Source organism: Doryrhamphus excisus, chromosome 19 (genome assembly GCF_030265055.1).
Source record: "Doryrhamphus excisus isolate RoL2022-K1 chromosome 19, RoL_Dexc_1.0, whole genome shotgun sequence".
Classification (NCBI taxonomy): Eukaryota; Metazoa; Chordata; class Actinopteri; order Syngnathiformes; family Syngnathidae; genus Doryrhamphus; species Doryrhamphus excisus.
Window position 1 is genome coordinate 7,854,308 of NC_080484.1, and position 27,082 is coordinate 7,881,389.

At 41.4% G+C, this 27,082-nt stretch overlaps 1 protein-coding gene across 2 annotated transcripts; it reads left to right on the forward strand.

Annotated features, from left to right (window-relative positions):
- The first annotated feature begins 412 nt into the window (after positions 1-412).
- tfap2b (transcription factor AP-2 beta) lies at positions 413-10,768 on the forward strand. Of its 2 annotated transcripts, none has more exons than XM_058056883.1 (7): positions 413-524; positions 2,122-2,583; positions 3,291-3,345; positions 4,658-4,877; positions 4,993-5,111; positions 5,417-5,558; positions 9,881-10,765. In XM_058056883.1, the coding sequence occupies exons 1-7, from the start codon at positions 477-479 to the stop codon at positions 10,164-10,166; spliced, it is 1,332 nt and encodes a 443-aa protein (XP_057912866.1). In that variant the 5' UTR covers positions 413-476; the 3' UTR covers positions 10,167-10,765. The 2 variants fall into 2 exon arrangements, with proteins under 2 accessions (XP_057912866.1, XP_057912865.1); XM_058056882.1 differs by lacking the exon at positions 413-524 and adding an exon at positions 1,575-2,047 and having other exon boundaries at positions 9,881-10,768.
- Positions 10,769-27,082: the final 16,314 nt, after the last annotated feature.

Consider the following 27,082-nt stretch of genomic DNA (forward strand, 5'->3'; position numbering starts at 1 on the left):
AAGGTGTGAATATACCGCCATCCTTGAGGGAGATACAGTGCATCTGTCACTATGTCACCAATACAAGAGAATATCTTCTTCAGAAAAATGTGATGAATGCAGATGAGCTCATAAAAGGTCATGTGGAGTTTGATGACTGACTTGGGTTAGAACATCTGAGGAATGAATGATGAGCGCCGCGCCGAGGCTCTGCAAGGTTTCTGCTCCTCATCGGTGTTCATTACGGACATTAATGATGAAGCCGTCTGTGTTTGGAGGCCATCTTTCTGTCCATAAGGTCTATCTTTGCAGCATGGGGGAAGAGATGAGGGGTATGAGAAGAGAGAGGGAGGGAGTGTATATGAGAGAGTGAGAGAGAGAGAGAGAGAGAGAGAGAGAGAGAGAGAGAGAGAGAGAGAGAGAAGAGAGAGAGAGACTGAGGGATGTGACATCTCTTCCTCTCTTGCATTTGGTTTACCGACAGCAGAGAAGCGACCATGCTGTGGAAACTAGTTGAGAATGTCAAGTATGAAGATATTTACGAGGTAACGTTGACGTGCATGTTTGTAGTGGCTCCATGTGTCGTGTTGTTGGTCTGCATGGGCAGGTTGTGTGATTTAGGCCTGAGGTGGGATTCCTTGGGTCAAGTGTTTTTTTTTTTTATGGTGTATTGATGTGGAAACTGATTTGTATCATGATTTAGTTGAAGTAACCATGCTAACTCCTAGCCAAAGCGTGTGAGATGTATATGTAAATCACTTTGGCTTCCATCCCAGAAGTATAATAGAAGAAAATAGCCCAGCCAAGAGAAAAAGGGGCCCCCAGTGGGTGATCCTTGTATCTTGCCACACATGGCCTCTCTCCCACGGCCACGGGAGTGTTAAGAGAGCCCTAATGTCATTAAAGAAGGCCCCGTGGATCACAATGTGGACTTTAATGCGCCTTTTGACTCATGACACGGTTCACACGAGCCCCCCACGCGTCACGCAGCGCTTGGGATAGCATTAGTGTTTACTCTGGCTTTTCACTGCTGGATTGTAATCCTTGAATATTACTGATATTACTACTATTGACTTCTTTGCAGCAGGAGAGTACCCGCGTACTTTATGCAGCAATTCAATGTTAAAGCGTTGACTGTGTTTATGTTCCAGCTGTTACAGAAAGTAACTTTACAAGTGCCAGGTGATGAATTAATTCTTAAACTGTGGCACGAGTACCAGTGGTGGTACATTGGTAGCAGTGAGGGGTACTTGGGAAATATATCATGTAAATATCGTGATGGCAAGTGGAAGTAGTACAAATAGCGGTACTTGTAGTACATATAGTGATACTTGTATTTCTGAGTATACCCATTGGTGTTTATTCTTGCTCTTTTTGTTGTAAAAAAAATTGGTTCGAGTACCACTGGTCGTATTCGGACTCCATCTCGCTGTACTCAAAAACATCAGAGATGTATTTTATACATCTCATACATCTATACTTGTGTATGTTGGAGTGTATGTTGGTTGTGCGTGTGTTATTGGAGCAGTGGGGACAACAATATGAACACACATGTCTCTCAGTAGGAGGGGGGGTGTCAAGATTTTATGAACTGAAGCATTGTGATGGTAGAGATCATTTTTACCATTTATGCTGTTTTTTTTTTTTCTCATACAATTACCTGCAGGTAGAATGAAGTAAAAATTGTGGTAAGAGCAAAGCAGAATATTTAGGTGGTGGTCGGTGGAAGAAGTTGGTCACTTTTGTTATGAGGGGAAATTAGAATTATAAGCAGCCTGTTTGATGCAAACTTGTCCTGGCCGTCTGGCGTTAATATTGGCGCAAGTCTCAGTCCTGCATAACAATGACACCGTGGGGTGAAGGCGGAGGTTCATTGCTCAAATACACTGATGGTAGAGAGAGAGAGAGAGAGTGCAAAGAGGGAGAGAGTAGACAGCCCCCGGAGGTGTTTGGAGCGGCACAGCCTGAGCTCCTCTGGACCAAAAAAGTTGAGTGTTGGGCTGGTTGTGTTGTTTTAGTGAGGCCGGCAGCGGTGATCCAGATGTTGGTTCACTCTTACTGCACAGCGGTGAGTTTTAAGCTCATGATGATGGGTTCGTTTCAACTGAAATGTGTTTTTCTGATTTTGCGTGCTCCTTCAAGGACCGCCACGACGGCGTCTCCAGTCACAGCTCACGCCTGTCCCAGCTGGGCTCCGTATCCCACGCGGGGCCCTACTCCAGCGCGCCGCCACTCTCCCACGCCCCTTCATCGGACTTCCAGCCGCCCTACTTCCCGCCGCCGTACCAGCCGCTCGCACACTACCAGAGCCAGGACCCGTACTCTCACGTCAGCGACCCTTACTCCCTGAACTCCCTTCACCAGAGCCAACAGGGGGCGTGGGGGGCGAGGCAGCGGCAGGATGCGGCCGGGGAGCGGATGGACAGCTCGTCTTTGCTGGCCCAGCCTCGGGCCTCGCTGCCTCAGCTGCCTGGGCTGGACCCACGGCGGGACTACGGTGGGGTGAGGCGACCGGACGTGCTGCTGCACTCCGCTCATCCGGGACTGGAGTCCGGTATGGGTGACGGACTGTTGCATGGGCTCCACGGCATGGAGGATGTTCAGGTAAGACATTTTTCTAAGGATGTAAAAACAGTTTTCCCCTCGCCCCTTTGCATTATATTTGTACTGTTGTACTTTATAGCGAAATTTGGTTACAGTATTTGCTATTTCCACAATTATAGGGAAGGCCACATAAAATAGGACATGTAGCAAATGATGCTAGTAATTGTCATTTTCTTTTTTTTTTTTTTTTTTAAATAGAACTAAAATAAGACCTAAAATAATGATTTTATTCGAGACCAGAGGTCACTGCCCCCTCAGGGCTCACCCCTTAAAGCTTAAACATAAGGCCTGTTTATGAAAGAAAACATATGACATAACAATATAAATCTTATGCTGATATTTTCAATTATTATGAGCTACATAAAAACAAAATTGACAATTTCCAGTTTAAAAAAATACACTAAATTAGTTTAGTGTAAAAATCTCGATTAATTATTTGGATGATTAAAAAATGAATATTTCAAAAATGATGCCATCTTATATTTATATTTGTAATGTAAGCATAGGTGCATATTTTTACTATTGGACGATAAATAGACAATGTCAATTTATAATCTCAGTATTACTTGTCACGTTGAATGAAGCAACATTATCTTTTATTGGAAAACTACAAGTGTAAGTGGGCTTTTTACTGCGTGGGTGTGGGTGTGTGTGTCATCTGGATTAAACAAGCTGACAATGGTTCGTATCTATCTCGGTGCTAACAGACCATTGAAGACGCCAACGGAACCAACATACTGGATCAATCTGTAATTAAGAAAGGTAAACACTCACACACTGAATATTATTGTTTTGATTAATGTACATGATGGTGTCTGGATATTCATTCAATATAGGCTGTATTATCGAATACAAGAGGTGTAAAAATATATTTTAAGAAGATTAAGTGACTAAGCACTATTAAGAAAAATATTGCTAAATACTAAAATGGGTGTAGTGCAGTGCAACATAGTAAACTGGACATAATTTTTTTGTGTAATAGGCCATTTTTAATGCAGTTCTTGTACTGTGTCTTATGTTTTTGTGATGGGAGCAAATGTAGCCCATGCAGGATCTTTATTACCGGAAAGCATGAAAATATATGAGGATGAGGGGCTATAAGGCGGGATAACGACCCCCAGCCCCTCCCTACACGGAGCTATACACCGACAGGCTGCCACGCACGCATTCATGCACGCATGCAAGCGCCCGGCTGATGATGTGCAATGATTCAGTTGTGGGATGTTGAGTGACTGAGCTCCCCGCGGGGCATTTAAGCCGCTGATGTAATAAATGGCACCGCTCACGGAGATCCTGTGAGCTCGTTTAGAGCTAATCTGCTGTATTATCCCCCGTGGAGCTATCAAAAACTGGCCCCTGTGAATGCATCCATGGCTTGGGTGCAGTGTCGTTTTTTTTTTTTTTTTTACGGACATTAATGTGTGAATGAACATGAAGCATTATGAGGGAGCATCCAGTGCCAGGGCTGCTGCATGGTGGGAGTTAAACCGGCCGTGCATGGACGTTTCCTGCAGGCCGGGAGGTGGTTAATGCGATTGGAGAAGAGCGGGCCAATCAGCAATCAATAGTATTCTAATGAGAACGTCGCGCCACATTAAATAAGAGCAAATGACCTGCGCGTCGCCGCCTCATTAAACCGCCACATGAACGCGCCTGGTACTAAAATGAACAAAACCACATCATTATACACCACAACATGCAATATATTCCTAAATTCAAATTGAACAATTACAGAATGTTTATTTTGGTAGTTGTAGTAAAGTGCACAATATTTTGGTAAATATTGCATTTAGGGGGATGCAGTGGTTGCACACCACTTGAAACAACAACCGCAATAATAAGCATATTTTTCTAGTGTTCGTTGTTGTTTTTGACCACATTTTGCGCAACATACGTGGGGAAAAAAGCGCCCTGAAACGGAACACACACATTCCATTGGTAAAACGGTAATACATTACCAGGAAACTCGAGATAATATCTGTAATTGTTCATATATTCTATAATATCAGCATTCCCATTGTTCCATTTTAAAAATATTTACATTATATTATATATTTTTAATGATTATTTTTAGTACCCATGCCCCCCAAGAACATTGGCTCGTTGATGCTGGGCAAGGACGGCCTCATCGGTGGAGTCACCGTCAACATAAACGAACTGTTCTGCTCGGTACCGGGTCGGCTGTCCCTGCTCAGCTCCACATCCAAATACAAAGTGACCGTTGGGGAGGTGCAGAGGAGACTTTCCCCACCCGAGTGCCTCAACGCCTCCTTGCTGGGGGGTGTGTTGAGAAGGTACACACACACACACACACACACACATCTCCTGAGACGCACTCTCACTTGAAACATCCCTAGCGGCCTACTGTTCAGAAATGATCCTGATACATATTTGTCTGGATTTTCACAGAGCAAAGTCCAAAAACGGGGGGAAATGCCTGAGAGAAAAACTGGAGAAGATTGGATTGAATTTACCTGCTGGAAGACGCAAGGCTGCAAATGTGACGTTACTAACCTCACTAGTAGAAGGTGATGTATTATTATGATGATTATTATTTATTTGCTTATCTTTTGTTTTTTGTCGATTAATGTGCTGTAAATGCATGATTTCATTAGCCAGGCGTTCATATGAAATTTAATCATGGCTGTTTAGCAACTGTTAAAAGACATATTTAACGAAAATGTTATGCCAAAATATTTTAATAGGCGCTAATGCATGTTGGATTGCATTAAAGAGTGCACCACAATTTAAAAAAATAGGCGTTAATTCGCTTAATTCGCTTCTGCAATGCAGGTCATATTAATTATTTCTACATATACCTTGCAACGTACAGGGGAGGCCGTGCACCTTGCAAGGGACTTCGGCTACATCTGCGAGACAGAGTTCCCCACCAAGGCCGTGAGCGAGTACCTCAACCGGCAGCACACCGACCCCAACGAGCTGCACACGCGGAAAAACATGCTGCTGGCCACCAAGTGAGTTTGATGCCTCAGAATGACATCACTATAGTCCAGTAGCGTACAAGTAAATTCATATTTAACACCTAAAATATTTGTCAAACTTTGCCCATTGCAATGACATAACAGCACACACCATGGGGTGAAAAACAGGCCATCTATCTCCTCCAAATGGGAGCATTTCTGCTGAAAGGAATTAGTGAGAAATTAAACCCTGCTTTCATTTTCCAAGGCCCTCTTAAAGGATGGCCTGGGGGGGTGCAAAGCCTGCTGTGCTATATCTCCTATATGAACACTATAGCAATGACATTTGGAGATTTTATTCATAGTTTGATATGGGTTAACCTGATATTTAATGGAATCTTTAAAATGATTTTAATTCAGTGCAAACCTATATAAAAATGTCATTTTATTTCTGGGAAATGTCAGTCCAAGATTAGCATTAACTGCTTCATTTACAAGAAACCTTGGGCTGTGTGTTTGATGTTGAAGACTTTTATGAGGTCAGTGGAGCACACTGGCATTTGGAGATACAAGTGCTGAGGTACTTCATGTATGTTTGACCCTTGCTTCTTGTCTTAGATCTCCATGTAAAGTTACTTAGAATACTCCATTTTATGGCTATTAAACACCGGAGGATCCAATTTCCTTCAGAAAGTGGCTCTTGGAGTAGCCAGAGAAGCGAGAGACCGAAAAAATGGAATTTAATCAGACATAAGGTGACCAGCATATCACAAGAAATTTTTAAAAAGCATGACATTTTATTCATAAGTCAATGTAGGCCTTGGTGGGAATGTGTGCAACGCTACAGTGAGATGAAGACATGTCATTTGCTCATTTTCTCGTGCAGATTTTTGTTGGTAAATTGTCAGTATGGCCCAATGTGTTCCCCACGGTGGGTGTTTGATGCTCAGATTTGAACCTGTTCCACTATACTGTGTCGGGGGTGCCTCTTAGAAATTCATTATTTATCAGTGAAGTGTTTCAAGTTGTCAGAAAACAACAGCGAGAGCCTTAAGTGTAGCCCGGGGTGGAGACTTCCCCTCTCTACTCAACTAACCCCAGCTGGGCTTGGGCCTGCACAGCCTGTCACTCATTTGCTGTAGTGCTGCCCTTAGGCCGCGTGCAGAGTGTGTGTGTGTGTGTGTATGATGTGTGTGTGTGTGTGTGTGTGTGTGTGATGTGTGTGTGTGCAGGGGGGAGAAGCTATAAGATCCCTTGAATATAAATTGGTGCCAAAACCAGAGGGTGATTTGCTGAAGTTTAACTGGGTATATTGGGGATGTCCAACATTGACAAGAAACCTATTGCCTATTAATAAAGCCTTGAAATTTTTATTGTTGTGGAATTTGATGAACCATTTTAGGCTTGGTGAGGCACGTTAAAGATCAATTGAATCAATTAAAAATGAGTTTCACATAATTCCATTCAAGGCAGCAAAAAATGTGTGTAATTTTATACACTTATAATGTTCCCTAATAGAAGAAGAAATGCACAGATGTAGATGACCACAATGAATCCCACCCAGGGTTCTCCAATTGTTTATGATAAATGTACAATAAAAATGTTCAGCGCAATCACAAAACGTCAGTTCATAATGAATACATGCATAGTCACAATCAGGGGTGCCACCAGGAATTCTGTGGAAAAAATAGAAATCACCTCGGGCACCACATCTCTAAAACCTGAACTGACCCAACAAGAGCTTTACATAATTCAAACTCTGAAAGTTTACTCTTATTGTTCAATACTATAAAGTGTAATATTTAAATATTTATGATAGACCTTCAAAAACATCTCATATTCAGTACATTCATTTGAAATCTTCCCAAAACAAAATAAATAAAGTTGAAATTGAATGTCAACAATCCCTCTGAATCCCTGCACTGTTACTATGTGGAATGTCATTGAACACATTGTGGCTCACCTTCTCCACTATGACAGGGAGGGGTAAGATTATGGGGAGACGAGGGCTGCTGCTAACTCATCTGGTGAACGGGGGCGGGACAACTCATTTAATAATACACGCCAAATATTTACCTTCGCTAATTAGATGTCGGTGAAAAAAAGGCAGCTATATTGGCTAACACAACATGCTAAAACTCTACTAGCTTAGTCCTCTCTCCCTTAGTACTCCCTTTCAGTACCAGCCATTTTGATGATTGATCTTGTGCTATATAGACTTGGGATATACCAAAAGAAAGATTAGAGTCTCATCTTTCATCAGAAAAAACAAGTTAATTTCTGCTTTTTTCTGCTCTTTTGTAATAAAGCGTAGAACATAGATAAGTTTCAGCAAAATATCAGTTCTCAAAAAAAAAACCCAGTTCAAACAAAAGACATGCTCTCTTCTACTGTGGAGTCACATCATCACCTCTTTGTGTCTCTGGTGCAAAAAGACATAAATATGTCTTTGGGAGCGTTAAGCTAACAAGTCAGTTTCCACATACACAGACTGGCTAGGCTACAAAAAAACAAACTCCCAGACTTCATTTTACTTGGCACTGGCAGCATTGTTTAGCTCTGCTCTACAGCAGCTACAGACTAGCTTGACTAGCATCAGTTACGAAGTACAATCAAGGTAGTAGGGCTTACTTTGTGGAAAACGTGCCATTTTTCTGCTTATTATTTCCATAATTAGGGCCTTCTAATTAAGCCAATTATAAGCGAATTAAGGCAATAATAAAGCCATCTAATTCTATTCCATCTAAAACTTATGGTATGACAAAAAGGATCTGGGGGTACACAAGACAAAAAAAATGTTGGGAAACAGAATACACAATACCATACAGGTTATACTATTGATACCATACTCATTTTACACCATTCTGTAACCCGCAAGGCATGCTGGGAAGCCCACATGCACATTTCGCCTGAGATTAATGGGGATTCATGGTATTAACGTTTTTTGGAATGAATGTGTGGAAAAAAAGGAAATACGGAGGAGCCATATTTTGGCTCCCATTTGTGAGCCTGAAAAGGGCAAACTGTGTGACTCTTAAAAGCTTTTTTTATGGACTACAAATTCTATCGAAACAAGAAATGCATGGCCGTAGATAACCATAATGTAGCCCACCCAGCATCTTTTCAATCTGGTTCCATAAATAATAATAATCATTGCTGAAATCTGGTATGTTTGTACGTTGTGTTACAGCAAGACTTGCTTTTTTAAATAACACTTAACTCATGTGTTTATCTTTTTGCTTTGGAGTGCATTCAGAATGCTCTCCAGAGAAATGCTGTACACATCACACAAAAAAAGTATGCGAGGAAAAATGCTCAGCATGTCTTTTGTTTTTGTACAACAACAAAAATACATATATGGATTTAGTAGCACTGGGGTTGTGTTAGATTAGTCAGTGTGATTTATTGCCCAAGAATAATCACAAAGCTTAAGTGCCTTTGTTTAAAAACAAGAGTTTCAGTGTTATATCATGTGGGTTTCAGAAACTGTTGAAAAGTGGATTCCACTGTGATGACAGTACAATGCAGCAGGATTAATGAATGTCCGACATGATAGAGTGACCAAAAATTAGTGGTAGATTTGGATTTTTTACTCTACTTTTCTTCCCTTCTACATTTTAAACACTTTATGTTTAGAACAAATAAATTAGCTTGTTTGCATATGCTATGAGTGGCGACAATCTCTTATGTCCCAGCAGTCATCCTGTAGCCTGTGTAGTTTTGCCCAATTGGGTGTAAACAGAGTATGATAGGAGTGTAAAGGTGACTGTAGGGGTGTTATTTCTTGTCCAGGGGCTCTAATAGTGGTAAAAACATATTTGTCATAAGGTCATAAACAGGTTTTCTATTCTCTAACTATGAAAATATTCTGTTTGTTAATATTGCATCTTACATTGCAAAAATTCACTTATCACAGACAAGTCTGGTACCAATTAGTAACGAGGGACGCCTCTATAATTTTTTGCAATCTTGCGCAGGTGGCATAAAGAAGCCCCATGCTAGAATGAAAATAATGCCAATAGTTGACCATGAAACTCATTCACATGCTGTTAAGTGTATGCCCCAGCAACAGGTGGTGCTGTAACGGCAAACTGTAAGGCCATTTTAGCCAATCAGAAGCAGTGAACATGAAACATAAGGCTAATAATAAAGAACAAAAGGGGACGCACTAATGTGGAATACTTGCGGTAGACACAAATATATAGTCTGTATGCAAATGGCATATTAAATGCATATAAAATGTCCCCAAAGACTCAATGCTGTCACATAAGATAACAAATATATACCTATAGTTTACCACTAAAGGTACAATCCCAGTACTTTCTTTTCTACAATGATGTTCCCTCCTGACATACTATGGTCTCTCTTCCCTGCAGACAGCTGTGCAAAGAGTTCACAGACCTGCTGGCCCAGGACAGGACTCCCCTGGGCAACTCAAGGCCCACGCCTATCCTGGAACCCGGCATCCAGAGCTGCCTCTCTCACTTCTCCTTTATCACACACGGCTTCGGTTCTCCCGCCATCTGTGCCGCGCTCACGGCCCTCCAAAACTACCTCACCGAGGCCCTCAAAGGACTCGACAAGATGTTCCTCAACAACCCATCCAACAACCGGCACGGGGACAACAAGGGCGGCGACAAAGAGGAGAAGCAGCGAAAGTGAAACAGTGGCGTTATTACTTCCAGCTTGCCACACTAACCCGCCGCGCTTTGGGCCTGCATGAGGTTGAGGCGAAGGAGGAGGAAATTCAGAGACACAGAAGGATTGTTCATCTGTGTTACCTTCTTTCATTCCCCCGAGGACATTGCTGGTTGATGTGTTACATCCATTTTGCTCCCCATACCAGCGTCCTGTGAGACTGAGGTGCGGTGTGCAGCCAACAAACATTGTGTGTGCGTGTATGTGTGAGCTTGTGATTGTCTTCATGCAGGAAAAGCATTGTTGGTATGAAGAGTGTCTGGGTACTACACACAAATAGGAGGGGGTAATTTATGCGTGTATATATTTATTTATATTAATTTAAATGGTTGATTGTGTAAATAGGTGCCAGCTATTTTGGAGTAGGCCTATTTATCTGTGATTTGATCTTTGTGAAGGCTGGAGGTGGGAAGGACTCATCCAGTGTTTTTTTTTCTCTTCTTATAGAGCTGTTGTCCTGGTGCTGATGATGGGTAGACATGCTTTGAATTTGTCCAGTGCTTTCATTTCTATCACATTGATAATAAACCATGTGTTTTATTACGAAAGGTGTGCTGCAGGCCCCTTTTCTACTTGGGTAGTAACTTGTATTGATGAAAAATAGACATGCGTACAATGGGTTACATCATGCATTACTTTTACAAATTTGACTTTAACATTCACAGTTCTCTCAAATTATCATAAATTACCATAATGTTATATTAATGCCCCAACACACCATTTCTGACATCACCATGCTACAACAGGGGTGTCCAAAGTGTGGTTTTGGGACCGTTTTTGGCCCACAACTGGCCCTCGGCATATTCTAAAAATAAAATCAATTAATTATTCATAACATGTATTACACATTTGCTTTGTCACTTATGTGATAGATATATATTGTAGAATTATTGACCTACATTGGTTTGGTTTTAGCATCTTTAATGTGCAAAATGACTTGGTGGAAAAGTTTGAACCCAGCTCTAAAGGAACAAGTATAAATTGTGTCATAGAAAGTACCATAAAAGCTGAACAATAACAACAAAATACGTAATATGATCTTTCAATAACAACATTGCTGCATCCCATAATGGACATATCATTCAGTGTAAGAATTATATATGACATCACCACCCTTTATAGACTATATAGACATACAGCATATGGTCTATATATACACATTACATACTGTAGGCTATGTATATATGAGGATTATTGCCTTAAAAAACCCCAAAATGTATTCCCATAAATCAAACCAAAACCAAATCAAACTTTTGTTAAGTTGCATTTAGTTTTTCTTATCTATTCCTATTTGAATATGAAAAAACTAATTTGTCAGTAAAACAAATTTTAAATCAGCATCAATTAAAAAACACTCAGCAGAGAAGTTTTAAGATGCATGGTACTGTTATTTTCAGTGTTGCGTGTAAGGGTTGTTAAAAATAGTGTTTTCCAGTACCAGGATATGTAATTAATTATGTAATTAATTACTATTCTAAACGTTGACGTTGAAAGTGTATGTAATCAAGTTGTGTTCCAGAGTACAGTCTTCTCATTAAGTCTAATCTAATGAAACATCACTCAACGGCACGCCACAGCAAAACTAAATCTCAATTCTTTGACATATTTGATGTTTCTTTTTTTACTTACTTTCCCTGGTAACTAATTACATTCAGCAATGAGTAATTCCAGGACCCTCAGTACTTTACTCACAGTTTTAAAATTTACTCACAGGTGTATTCTAAGTTCGCTATATGGATAGAAAATTGTAATATTTCCAAATACTATGGATAACATTTCTACAAATAATGAAAGACAAACGGAAGAATCTTGCGAGATTAAAACGTGCTTGTGTCATAGAACAACGGCATGAATGAAGTGAGCCTTTTTGTCAGTCACAGAGCCTTTTGTCTGGAGGCGGGGCCCCTTGCATACACACAGAATGCAGAAGAGTGTAACGTAGGAGAAATGTATTTTTTTTTCTTCAAAGTAATGTTCTCATCGACCCAATCATGTGACCCTCCAATGGAAACTGGCACAAAAATCAGCCCAAAACAGAACAAAGGAACCTGATGTCAAATGCTTGTTAAGACTTGGAATGTAAACAACATTTAAAGTCATAATAACTTGAAAATTTCAATTAAGTCTGTTTAATTGTTATTCCTTTCTAAAAAAGTATCCTAGTTCAAATAAGCATGTTTTGTTTTAAAGGGACAACAACAGGTGAACGCTTGTCTCTCAGCATTCACACAATATCAATGCAACAACTAATAATAACAGTCGTAATATTCTAGACGCGTGCTGGTATCATATCCTGCAAAGACCCAGCAATGTATTCCAGAGCATGAACACAGCAGGATGGATAGCGTCTTATTCCAGGGAGATAATTGGCTAGATTCTAGAGGCCTCTCACTCGACGTGCGCGAAGGGGAATGGAATTGTGCCTGGCGGGCCTTCTTTTGTGGAGGCTATCTCGCTCAGGTGTGCTAATGAGGAGGGAAGATCACGTGACGCACGAGGAGCGAGAGGAGGAGGGAGGAGAAAAAAAAAAGAGAGAGAGAGAGAGAGAGAGAAAAGGCCGGGGGCTGCCTGTGACCCGTGGAGTGGAACGCTGCATGACGCAGGTGCAGAGTTCAGTACCCGCACGTCCGCAAGCGATTGCCGCGCAACAAAGAGGAGACGCTACCGAGGATCAGTGGCTACCCAACAAAGACGGGTTGGCTGCAACAATAAACGGCGTTCAAGATTGTATGACCTTTTTATAATTAGATATAATCATGTATTTTGGCTATACAGTAATATACTCAAGTCTGGTGTGGTAAATGAGTTAGCAGAGATAGACTAGACAGCTTCTTCCTTGAAATGATTTGATATATTTACAAACAAATTTTTTTATTTGTATAAGATTTAAATTCTCATAGTCCAGGAGCTTCTTATACAAGTCAATCCTACTCGTGCTGAGCCAGCAAAATTCAGAAAACACCCTCCCATCCCAGTGATCATGATGCAGAAATATGACTCTGTCGTATCTAATGAAGCTGTTTTATTAAAATGCCACTATGAGGAGACTGGTTGAATACCATCCAATTGGGAATAACAGCTCGTAAAATTTCAGCACATATCATAAAGAAGTTATGTCTTTGCTTCCTGTATGCCTGCCTGTCATTTTGGTAGAAAGTGAGAAAGCATGTCGCCATCAGCAAAGCCTCTCAGCGCTCTGTCACCCAATGGGCTGTAAAAATGCTTATCCCCCACACACACACACACACACACACACACACACACACACAGGTTATCCAGCATGCAGACAGCCGAGTGCAGGTCGGGAGTAATTCCTGCTTACAGCACCTTGCTCCAGGCAATGGAGGCGCTGGATATTTCATTATTCATTAATTTACTGTTTAACAAATCCTGTCATTACTGAGCTAGAGCTGAGTTCTCACACACACGCGCGCGCACACACACACACACACACTCACTCATAGCAGTGGGTGTCAGGCGTTGCAAATCGGCCTGTTTGATCCTGGCCTTCTCAACAAACGCATAGAGAGCCATGAATAATAAGAAACGCAAAGCTTTGGCGGAACAAGCCAGCGTGACACCACCTCACAAAAAAAAAAAGGCCTTTAGCGTGCAGCAAAAGTCCGCCGGGGCCTCCATGAGACGCCTGGGGGTTCTTTATATGAAAAGACAAAAACAAACAGTTGGCAGTGTGATCGATATGAAAGGCAAAGCTCCCACATGCACACGCGGAAGAGGTGAAAGCGACACTGGGCTGTTTCCTTTTCAGCATAAACCAAGGCAAGCACAGCTGCTGCGAATTTAATGACCACAGACTCCGCTAATAAAACCTGAATGTTTTTATCTCAATTAGATTCCTTACAAAAGTGATCTACAAAAGAAACTGTCCTGTAAGACTTTCCCCAATAATGAAAACTTTTTAATCATGATGTAACAGTAATAGGGCTGCACGGCGGACGAGTGGTTAGCGCGCAGGCCTCACAGCGAGGAGAGTTCAATTTCACCCTCGGCCATCTCCGTATAGAGTTTGCATGTTCTCCCCGTGCATGCGTGGGTTTTCTCCGGGTACTCCGGTTTCCTCCCACATTCCAAAAACATGCTAGGTTAATTGTCCACTCCAAATTGTCCATAGGTATGAATGTGAGTGTGAATGGTTGTTTGTCTATATGTGCCCTGTGATTGGCTGGCGACCAGTCCAGGGTGTACCCCCACTTACACCCTAAGTGGTAGAAAATGCATGAATAAATGAATGTAACAGTAATATGTGTCCCGAGAGCCTATTTATGAGCAACAAACATTAGAAAAATATCAGCTCTCTCCCTTCTTTGTTCCATTTTTGATAGAAAAGTTACTCTAACTATTGGTTTTAAAGTTCTGGGTTTTCCTGACATCATGAATGAAAAGCCTCTGTACCGCCTCTGGCATACTTTAACAAGCAGATAAACAAGCAGGCTTCACTACACATCTTAAAGTAAAGCCTGGAGTTTCGCCAACTATAACTACAGACATGGGAGTCCCAGTGTATGTGAACGTGACACAGGAGCAACACAAGGGAGACATGCATTGATTAAACACAGCTCATTAGCATTAAAGCTACAGACACAGTAGAGCAGATACTTATGGCAGCCAGTTAGGCTGTTAACTACTTCCACTTAAATTAACTGTGCATCTGGCTGATTACTGCCATGTAAGAACAAGCTTACCACACAACATTTACGAGTTAGTGATCAAATTCTATATGATCAATAAACCACACTCATCCCTAACTGGCACTCCAAGGAGAAAACATCTCAATGTGCTGCCCGTGACCTGTGGGTGGCCACACACTTGATGCCATTAACATGTGACATATGTAGAGCTGACGAGAAGTGGCTGGAGGCCACCGGTGTCTGCCCCCATTGCCGTTCCTGTGTCTGCAGGGCTGCAGGGCCCGGCCTGGCTGGGCTTTGTCAGCAGTCGAGCAGCCAGCCAGTGTTTGCTGTTGAGAGCCAACGTGTGGATCAGTATGCATGACAGACAATGTGCATGGATGGTAGCTCAGGGCAGGGTGTGTGGTGTGGGTGGGTGGGTGGGAGTTGTATCTGAAAATGGAGGGGAGTGGGGGGGGGGGGGGGGTTACTGGGCGTATGGGCAGGCAGGGATGCTGGCAGTCCGAGTCCCTTAAGGAAGCTTTGAAGATGTTAAGTTGAAGTGACACAGCTGCTGCTGCTGCTGAGACAAGGCTGTTTCTCCAGACAGCTCAAGGTCACACTGAGGAGGACATGTTCCGGCCAAGACGCCGCTCATGCTCATTTAGACACAACAGCACATAACGCCTTGTATCAAGAAAATTCAGCCATTCAAGACCTATGTTGTTGTGATGCAAAATGTGATCCATCCTAAATCTTGGCATATACTGTACTGCATATCTCGTAACATCCTCTGACCGCTTTAGGTTTTGTTGAAGAATGCACCTGTTGCTTTATTACTGCTGTAAAATCACACATTACCTGTTTACAAAAGATATTTAATGGCCAAAAGCAAATATAGCAACTGTGAGCTAGTAAGCACACCTGCTATAGGTCATCAAATAAAAATGATATTCATAATTTAGAAGAGCTGAAAGCCCCTAATTCCTGGTAATAATGTGGCTAGCATATACTACAGGACATATGGTCACTAGTTATGTTTAATCAAAATTTTGATAAAAATGTGGTGTGTGGCTTCCATATAACCCTATGTAGCCCTTGTATGGGTATAACTTGGTAATGGAGGATTAAAGGCACAATCTTGAACCATTCTATTCTTTTCATTCACTATTCCTAAGTGCTAAAACCCCTCTATTGCTTCTTTGAATGCATACTGCTTACTGAAGCCAAGCAACCTCCACCCTACACCATATGTATAATATAAACACAATCCCTTGAGAATCAGCTGTTATTAGGTGAGGTTATTGTTCGAGGCATGCTTGGGTCAGAGCAATTACAAACACAAACAAAGATAGTAAAAATTCATTGGAGGTCACAGATAAGACCAGAAAAAGAGCATCAAAAATACTAGCCAGGAAGCCTCACAATATTTATACACGTAACATCTAAAAAAAACTATAGAAATGAAATGAATATGCTTCAGAGTAGTGAGTGATTATTAAAAGGCTGGCAACAAAAGATACATGTCTGGTGGTTGCGTCACAGTCTGGGGCTGCATGAGTGCTGTGGACACAAGGAAACTGCGGTTCCTGAAGAGAAACATGCCATTCTGAAACAAAGCATGATCTCTTCCTTGGGGAAACGACCAAAACACACCATGTGTACTATACACAAGTGGTACTTAAAGTTGTATTGAAGTTTCATGTATGTTGAGTGAACATAAAATGGTTGGTTAATGGTGACCAGTGTAGTGGAGTGACTTTTTTAATCTACTGTATTAAAGCTAAAGACCCCCAACCAATGGCATTACATAAAGGGGACCTATTATGCTTTTTCCACTTTTCTGAACTAGAAATGTTACGTTTGCGCATTTGGAAGTGAGCCCTGAAAGAAGTTTTGGATGTTCTTGGATTGAAGTTCTACTGATGTCAATGTGATTCAGACTTCCTTACTGGGCTGCAGATTGCCTGCACTAATCAATGTACCAATGTATTCCGAAGTCCTCGGGAGCACTTGGGAGTATCTCCAATCACAGTGGAGTGGGCGTACCTAGAAAAGGGTTGGCTGTGGTGGAGTAAATTCAACAGACAGGAAGTCCATGGAAACACTGCAGGATGAGGTGCAGAATCTGGAAGATCTACAAAGGTTTCTGTGTGGGTTATTGTGTGTAGCTGCTCTATAGGAGTCCACAACTCAATACAAAGCTCCAAAAATGAACATTATTGGTGTCCTTTAACAATATGACAACTGGGTTATCGTGACACAGCTAAGAAGGTTACCAGTAATCAAAAGTGTTTTCCCCAGTTTTCAGTCTTAGCATGAAAATGTTTGAAGCCGCACTTAATTGATTGACCCTGTTAAATACCCTTTCAAGCCTGCTGGCATTATGAATTGATTTACTTTCAAAAGCTACATTTGCACGCTTCCTCTTAATCCCTCCTTTTTACATAAACAGAACACTTGCGCACTCAGGCGTGTCAGGCGTGGGGATGAAGAAGTGCACCTTATTAAGTTCAATTGGTTAGGTCTTGGCTTTTTATGAAATAAATGTAATTATTGACTGTTTGAAATGACAAAGTTTCAGAAATCCTACCTTATTGGAACTAGATATCCGTGTCAGGTATATTTAACCCGAGAAAAATCACAGATGCAGTCACTTTCACTCCGGTGTGCACACATACATTATAATGTAAATGCATTACAAACACGCAAGGCATGACCACAGATTTGGCGGCAACAACAATTCTGGAGAGAGATAAGAAGAGGGGAGCAGGTTTGATCATTTGTTATCGAAGAAGATGATGAGGGGCAGAAGAGACACTGTATTATCTGCTGTGTGTTGCAGATATAATAGAAATTCATCTTTGGCTCACAGACCGTATGTGTGTGTGTGTGTGTGTGTGTGTGTGTGTGCGTGTGTGCGTGTGTGCGTGTGTGCGTGTGAGAGAGTTTGCCTCAAGGCAATAGAGGTCTCTGCTCGGTGTCTGAACAAAATGCCTAGTCTGATCGAGTGAGCAAGGCCATGAACCAACCATCTGCCCCTATAGCATCCAGCCCACCCTCATAACACTTCCAACACTGTGTGTGTGTGCATGTGTGTTTAGGCTAGACATATAGCTACCAGTATAATTCAGTTTGAATATACAAGAAACATATATTCGCCATTGGTAAAGATAAATAAGCTATTATAAAGCATATTTGAGAATAATTAAATATGTTTTTGACCCCATCTAGGCTTTGTTTTAAACAGTCCTAATAAATCCTGATGAACAGGCTCCATTATTGCCGCTGTCACTTTAATTACGTTAAATGTCTTTTTATTGTACAGTGTTCTAATGTTATCCGCAGTCTGACAACTTGAAGGTACTATGGCGGCATAAATCTGTCAAGTAAGACTTAAATACTTGAATCTGTTTCTGAGCTCTCCCCGTGCATGCGTGGGTTTTCTCCCTGTATTCCGGTTTCCTCCCACATTCCAAAAACATGCTAGGTTAATTAACTCCAAATTGTCCATAGGTACAAATGTGAGTGTGAATGGTTTGTCTATAAGTGCCCTGTGATTGGCTGGCGACCGGTCCAGGGTGTACCCCGCCTCTCACCCCAAGACAGCTGGGATAGGCTCCAGCACCCCCGACCCTCGTGAGGAAAAAGCGGTAGAAAATTAATGAATGAATGAATGTTTCTGAGCTGTCTGCTTGCTAGTATATTGGCTAATACAGGATTTGCAGGAAGTGTTATCAATATCTATGATGGCCGAGTGAGGGACAAGGAGACAAAGGGAACAGTGGAGTGGCCGACGGGATGCTTGGGTTACTTTGGACAAGCAGCACCGGGGCTTTTCTTGATGGCGACCAAAGAGGACAGGAGGAGACCTGACCATGACACTCATGGCATCTGAAGCCTCCATCTGTACTGGTGTCTCCCCACCAGTCAACTAGCCAAACACACACATATACGCTTGCAACACGCATGGCTCTAATCGCTTCTGACAGTGCTCACATTCAGTTAGGCCCCACAGTGCTTGTGCATGTCACTGACCATAAACAAAGCATACACTCCTCTAAAGGAGATACACCACAGGACACGGGGCGTGGACACCCGAGAAATACCACAAGACAAGGGTGTGGGGAGGGTGTTCAAGGGAACAGATGCCTGCAGGTCATGTCATATCTTCAACATTAGGGCAAAGTCAGGGGTAACAGATAGCCAACGGAATCAAAGTAAGTAGCCAGGATGGACATTGCACGATTCCATGCATGTCGGAGGACAATATCAGCAGGTTTTATAATACAAGGTTTTATATAAAAAAAAGAAAGTCAATTAAAATGTCCTTTTCTATCTCTGGTCGCTTTGGTGAAAACACACACTTTTTTGTTTCAAGTGTGCAAACAAATTTTGGGACTCCATGACACAAGTGAAAGACAATGGCGCTAATAGAGCAGAAATATTTGCGGTGCCGACAATAGGTTACTTTTATGAGTCATTGCGCACACGCACACACACACACACACACACACAAATACGCAAATACGATTGGGTTTGATTGACAGCTCTGACCTCAATGTGCACATTTCTTCTCTCCCTAAAGGCAGTAGCAAGCATCCGAGCACACACAATACACACCTTGCACGTGTGTTTCAATGCTCACCAACAAAACTTTTTGTATTTTTTTTACATGCATGCATACATGCAAACAATATAAACTACATGTGTGTACACAGGGTAATACCATGTGTGTATGTTAGAATCAACACAAATAAATACTCGAGATGTAGCTCATGGAATGTGTCAGTAATTGTTTGCAGACATTATTACCTTTACAAGTACAACACACAAGCATTATCAGGAATATTTAGTCATTGGGAAGAGTTATTCAAGTGTAAAAAGAAGCTATGCACTGGTATTTTATTGTTTCAGCCTCTCATAAACACACACATAAACAGCGCTCTGCGTGCCTTGAAACAGTATTTTTTTTTTTTTAAACGGCTTCCGGAGCGGGAAAATCTATAGACGAGCAATCTGCTGCTTTGACGTCACAGTCACATGACCGGAGGACAAGATCACTTCCGTCCTCCGACCAGATGCACCACTCGCCACTGATTGATTCAAACAGTGCAAGTGGTCTGTTGGTTGCAGCACTTTGCTTTTTTTAGGCAGATATTCGCTAACGTGAGCCACAGGCAAGTCAAAGTGAGTGTTAACAAGAGGGGATACCAAACGCTTGCAGCACTGAGTCTCGACACGCCCGTCGGTGCCCGCGGTGGGCAAATATTCATCCGTGCTCTTGTAATCACTTTGACTTGGGTGCGGGTGGATGCCAGGGGTTGTTCTTACGGCCTGCAGGGCTTCACTGTAACAGCATTGGCTTGTGTGGAGTGGACTGAGGGAACTGGCATGATCACTGTTTTTGATAGTGTTACTTATTAATATTGTGTATTTGATATTATGTCCACTAAAAGGCATACTGGAATAGGTTTTGTTTTTACCTGCATTTTTATACGCTGTATATGACCAGTGTAACTCCACACACGCACTACGACTGAGTGTGTTGTGGGGGAATGAAGAGCCAACACTATCAACCGGTATTTACTACCATTTCCTTTTAGTACACTAGTTGCTATATATATGAATATGTATATACACCTTGTCATTAACAACATAATACTTAAATTTTCACTTTTCCAAGAAACCGACCCACTCTTCATTAATATAACATTATGGCATTTTAAGAAGAACAGATGGTAGCAGCTCCTCAATTTATTCTTGTTATTTTAGGCAAAAATGGAGAATATCCCAGCCTCATTATCATGAAATCACGATGACTTTTAATGAATTGACTCAAACTGAATTAATCACCGGCCGTGTTGTCAATCACAAACAAAAGTGTTGTTACAAACCAAAGTGCCCTGTTTGTAACTTTTTAAAAACAGTGCATCCTCGCATTCCACACGCAATGCACACACAAACAAGCAGATAACGAAGGCGGTTCATGAGGGGGGTGTCAAAATAGAAAGCGGGAGGAGGGCTCACCATCGTCTCCATTAAGTCGGGCTGACAAATTCTCACTGCTAATTTGCGTTTGGTTAATTAACTAATTACTGAGGATGTCTGAGGGCGAGGCTGTCTGTCAGCCTGTATCAGTAATTATTTTCATCGTTTTAATTAGACTCACACATTTCTAGACTCAATTTCTTATCCCTTCCGAGTCCCTCCCGTTCAAGCTTCCCGCGCTGCATGACAACAATATGGGTGCTCTCTAAACTTTACCATAAGGGATTATGCATTCATGTCTGAACACTATGAGGAATTGCCATAAGTGACTGAGCATATTAAAAGTTGAGTTCAGTTAAACCTCACACCCCTTGGGTTAAACGATATAGGAGACAAATATGTATTTAAGATGCACACAAACTCGCATTGTTTTGCTTTTTCTTTGGCGTTCTGAGATGGAATGGAAAATACATTTACGATGTATTTATGGTGTATTTCTTGGCTTTGAACCCTTCAGCTTGTGCGGTGAAGTGGCTAATTTATGGCTAACACTACAGTTCCCATGATGCTTAGAGCGCAGCTTCAGAAAGTAGTGAAGTGGATGCTAATATGGTATGTCTTATGCAGTGATTGAAAGAGTACAGGTTCGGGAGTTCTTGTTTTTTCTTCTTCTTCTTCTCTCTTCCATTCAGGGGTTGCCACAGCATGAATCTGCTCCATCCAACCCTGTCTTCTGCATCTTTCTCATGTCCTCCTTCACTACATCCATAAACCTCCTCTTTTGGTCTTCCTCTACACCTACTACCTGGCAGCATCCTTCTACCAATATATTCACTATCTCTCCTCTGGACATGTCCCAACCATCTCAGTCTGGCCAATAACTGACTTTATCTCCAAGGTCTCTAACATGTAATGTCTCTCTGATGTCCCTTCCTGATCCTATCCATCCTGGTCACTCCCAATGAGAACCTAAACATCCTCATCTCTGCTACCTCCACTTCTGCTTCCTGTCTTTTCCTCGGTGGCACTGTCTCTAGACCAAACAACATGGCTGGTCTAACTACAGTTTTGTATACCTTTCATCTTAGCTGAAACTCTTCTATCACAAGGGAGTTCTTGTCTTTTACTATGCAGTATTAGTGGTATTAGTGTTTCTTCACATAAATCTGTAATGATAATGTGTTTCAAAAAGGGGGACAGTTTTGCCATTATTTCCATTTGGCGAAAAAATACAAGGTTATGAAAAGTATGATAAATTTAATTACTTGGTTAAAGTTATGCAAAGAATTAACCAAAACTAATTGAAAACTGAAAATCAGCAACACTAATAATTATTAATTATTAACAGAATGTCCTCTACATATCACAAAAGACACAATAAGACATTTCAAGGGAACTGTTAAAAACTTTTCCCCATTGAAAAGACTGAAAAGGAATGCATGAATGATGGCTCAAGATGAATCATCTTTATCTCTTGGCCAGGATCATTATCACAAACCATTTTTGTTGCTGCCAACACTTGCCTTACCAAAAATAATGAAGAGTTGTTTCGCTCACAGACAAACAAACAGATCAGTGGGAGTAATCAATAAGAGTCTTCAACTTTCCCTTGTACAAACAAACAAAAAATGCTTTTTATAGATTAGTGGTTCAACAACATTTATTTTAGAGTTTAAGGTTATATACCCATATGTTTTCAAAACATAGCTAAGACCAAGTACTGTTTTACAGTGGTGCTGTATACTATACATCACTTTACTGGATTACCGGATTAGTGTTATGACAACGGACTAGGGGTGTCACTTCAGACACTGTGAGGGCCAGTATTGTTTAAAAATCTGTTGGTCAGCGCTTTTCTCCCGTCACTCACACACTCTTATCTGGAGAGATGTAACCATGGCACACAGAGTCCCCACAGAGACCCACCTGCGGGAGGGTGGGGGGGGGGGGGGGGGGTTTGTCTCCAGGGTTGATAAAGTTGGTTAGCTGTGATGCTAATTTTACAATAATGGTGATCAATGAAGAAGGCTCATCTTATATCGTCGGTCCTGCTATATTTGGATCAATGCTCAACTGCAAGTATCAGATAATATTTTGGGGGAATTAAAAATTTTTTTTTTGAAATTATTCATGAAACATGACAACGTCATTCTTGTTATGAGATCATGGGCCTTCTCAAATGCTTAAGCATGAAAAAATCCACTCATACTTCTTTGCAGAACTTCCTGCTTTTAAATGTTTCATGCCAGGAAGATGCCTCAACAGCAGTTTTTTTTCCCAGGGTCAGACCCCGGCAGAAAAAAAGCAGGTTGTAAACAGTAAGCAAATCTCTGGCAGAGAGGCCGAACAGCAGATTTCAACCAGAGAAGCCAACTTTTGAAAACGGGCAGAACTAATGAGGACGCTGAACACCCATACATACATAAAAACAGGCAGACATCCACACCCACATCCACATCCACACACAAGTCAGCGTCTGAGCATTTGGAGGCCCCGAGGCCCCGGGGCCAGAGCAGCCCAGATACCTGATGGGAGCAGGGACATCAAAGCTGCAGGATTAAAGAGAGGAGAGGAGAGAGCGCCGCAGGCAGGAAATGCTAACTTATTATCCGCTTCCCAGCTAATCCTGTTATCTACAGAATATAGCTGTGTTTAACCCCCCCACACACACCTCCCTCCGACAACACACACACATATGGTGTACACACACTGAATTCAGTGTTTTTGGGTTCAACAGTCTCCCAGAGCGCCCTCTGGTACCACTCGGAACCCCTAAAAACCATCTGGTTGTAAATCTTTGTTAAAAAAAAATAATGCAAATGCAGCATCGTGTCTTTCAGCCCACTTCACTTCCAAAGTCCATGTCACTTTTCACAGGCTTTCAGGTGATGTAACACACCCTTTAACAGACACGCTGAAGGTCCATACAAAGGACTTGCCTCAGGCCTAGAGAGGAACCAAAGCTGAATAAGACCAATCCTGTCTTTTGTGCCTTAACCAAAGACACTATGCCTTTGTTTACAACAACAAAAATCATATATTTGGGCAGGGGTTACATGTAGATAACTTTTATATAGCAGGAGTGGGAACAGTTCCCACTTAATGCCTCATTCTGGCAACTAGTTCAATGTATAATCCGCCTTTCACCCACAGATCCAGGACCTGTTGTGACCCTGATCCGAATAAGCAGTATAGAAAATGGATGGATGGGTACTGTAGCTACGGTGTACAAATAAATGGAAAATCTTTCATCATTGGAAAAGTCTCATCATCGGAGCTAATGAGTGACGTTGGGAACAGAGTGGAGGTAGAGTACAAGGTCTTTACATTGTGTCAAATAATCCACTATCCCCTTCGAAAGGCTTGACTACAGCGAGACGAAGAGGGCAGCTCAAAGGGCTAATTTCCCTCGAGATGAAACAGAGAGCAATAACAAAATAGCGAGAGAGAGAGAGGCTGACAAAGTGTGTGATGAAGGAATTACGAGGCTGTTCAATTCTGATGGCCACTTTAGTGGTTTTACTTCCTAGGAGGAGGATGAAAATGGTGATGAATGTCTTTTCTGGACTGTTCGGCGCTGTTTGGAAAAAAATGTTGTTTAATGAAAAGTTTTAAAAATATTTCTATGTATTAAATATACCATATGACATGGACGCCATATCAGACCGGTGCTAATTTCAAAACATGATGTTTTGAGAAAAAGTCCTAATTTTATGACAGTAAGTTAGAATATTACAAGCATAAACCTGCATTACAAAGAGGATTCATTAAAGTTTTATACATTGTTTGGTAAACCGTCAATACAAACATTTTAAAAACTACAACCAGACTGTCTTCAATCCAGTCTTTAGCAACAATTTTTCCCTTGTAACATTAAATTTGCACTTAAAACTAGCACATTAGTGTTGAACCATCACATTTTCTCCTAATAAACATGAATTACTGGCAAATGTTAAGATGTGATTAAATTGCATTTTTGTCCAAATTATTCACCAACTTCATCTTTACACCCACAATACAATGTAGTCACAGTTCATTTGACCTTTACACTTGCAGATACAAACTGTCCTAACATGATGTGCATCCATATGATTACTTCTCCAAGGCCAGAGCGTGCATTATTTTAGCCAAAAATATATTTTGAAAGGTCATATAGTCACTTTCACCTCTCACCAGCCAAATTCTAATCAGTTCATATTGGAGTCCAATCACATTCTAGTGCCAGATACAATAAAATTCCCTTCTGGTGTTCCTTTGAAGATGGTAGAATGCGAGGCCACTGTGACCTTGACTTTTCACCTTCGACCACTAAAATCTATTTAGTTCATCGGTGGGTCACAAGTGCGAGTTTGTGTCAAATTTGGGCAAAAATCCCTTAAGGTGGTGCAAAGATATGCATTCGCAAGAATGGGACGGACAGGCGGACAAATGGCTGGACAACCCGATAACGTTAGCGCCTGCAGCCTCTGCTTGTGCAGAGGCGCTAAAGTGGAGAAAGGGAGTAGCTGAAAGAGGAAAGTGCTTATGTATAATTTGAATGTGAATAAAAGGTACTGTAAAAAGAAGACTACACTGTTCTAATACATGTTGATGAAGTGAAATTGTCATTAGGCTAATCAGCACTAAACTAATTGGGAGTCATGGACCCTCCTATCTGCTAATTCTAACCCTAAACCCTGCCCCCTATCTGCGAACAAATAGAGGAAGAGCTGGCGAGAAAAAGTAAGAGGAAAAGAGTAGAAAATGAGAGTGAGGTAAAGAGAGGAAGAGAGAGATGAAGCCTAATTAAGAGTGCTGGGATTTATGCAAATGCAACTGTGCTGATATGGTAATCGGAGCCTGCAGGGCCGTAACAGGCTGTGTGTGTTGTGTGCCACTGTGTGTGTGTGAGTGTGTGTGTGTGTGTATCTAAGAGGCTGACAGCTGGCTGTGAGGAAGGTCAGAGCCAATCAGGCTCTTACTCTAATGCACACTGCCCTCTGGCCACACAGCCATCTCTTTCTCGCTCATGTGCTCTTCTTCTTCTTCTTCTTCTTCTTGGTGTCTTCTGCCCATTGCCATCATCCAAACCACTCCCCCCCTCCTGCACCCCGGTTGTCTGTCAGAATGCATGTAGACTCTGAACATAAACTGAAACCTGCATCTGATGGTTATTACATGTTTACAGACAATTAGTTTCACATGCATATCCATTAGTGCTGTATCACATATTACATGACATATTTAGATGTATTTATCATACTTAAGCTAGAAGGGTCTCTGTAAACAATATCAATGTTGCTGTATCACATATTACATGACATCTTTAGATGTATTTATCATACTTAAGCTAGAAGGGTCTCTGTAAACAATATCAATGTGTGTGTTATAAGTCGCATAAGCATGTTTTTCTTTTTAAAATGTATCTCATAGTCCACACAGTTGTATCAGGAAACATCCCCGTCCATACAACACTTTTTTTTTATACTTATAGCATAGAAAACCTGTTTATGACTTTCTAAATAAGTTTTTTTTACCATTATTCGGGCCCTGTAAACATGACATAACACCCCTATAGTCACCTTTACACTCTCATTATTCTTTGTTTATTCCAGGCTATGGGATCACTGCAGGGATATAAGAGACGGCCCCCGCTCACACGAGTTTGCCAAATTACTTGTTCTAAACTTTGGCAAGTGTATCAAACAGAGTGAAAACGGACAAAGTAAGAAGCCAAAACTACACCACTTTTTTCTACTTCATCATGTTGGTCATGTCATGGCTAACTACCTGCAGTGTTATGGTAAAGATAACTAAAGTACTGTCTCATAATTGTGACATTTATGACCTCTAGTGACCAAAATAATATATATAACTAGTTTTTCAATATCTTTTGACTTATAATATTCCATAATCAACCATGAAACAGCGATGATTATTAATGATTTTTAGAGCCGGAAGTGTTAGAAACAAGAATGGAAGTGCATTGCACCCACCTGTTTCTTTTCACAGAGCACAGCCATGAGGAATATAGAAAAGACCAATAAATGATTCTTATTTTGCATTTTGGTCGCACGTTGGACGGTGCCAAAGCTGTTAGCATTCCACAGTGGATCTGGGAGCATTTGGTTATCGTCCAAAATCTTTTGCTGTTGGTCAGAGAACGGAAGTTTTTGCTGTAGAAGTCCAAATAAAATCATCGGCGTACATAGTAGGAGCACAAGCCTGTTGTCTAACAACAACTTTGGTGCCATGTTGTTAATAGCAAGGGCGTATAGAAGT

What these genes read in the sequence shown, in the direction of transcription:
- tfap2b (XM_058056882.1), top strand. Translation starts at nt 1,823, where the DNA reads ATGACACCGTGGGGTGAAGGCGGAGGTTCATTGCTCAAATACACTGAT. An exon ending in ACGGCATGGAGGATGTTCAG is followed by an intron (nt 2,584 to 3,290) that starts GTAAGACATTTT and finishes CGGTGCTAACAG; the next exon opens with ACCATTGAAGACGCCAACGG. An exon ending in TCAATCTGTAATTAAGAAAG is followed by an intron (nt 3,346 to 4,657) that starts GTAAACACTCAC and finishes GATTATTTTTAG; the next exon opens with TACCCATGCCCCCCAAGAAC.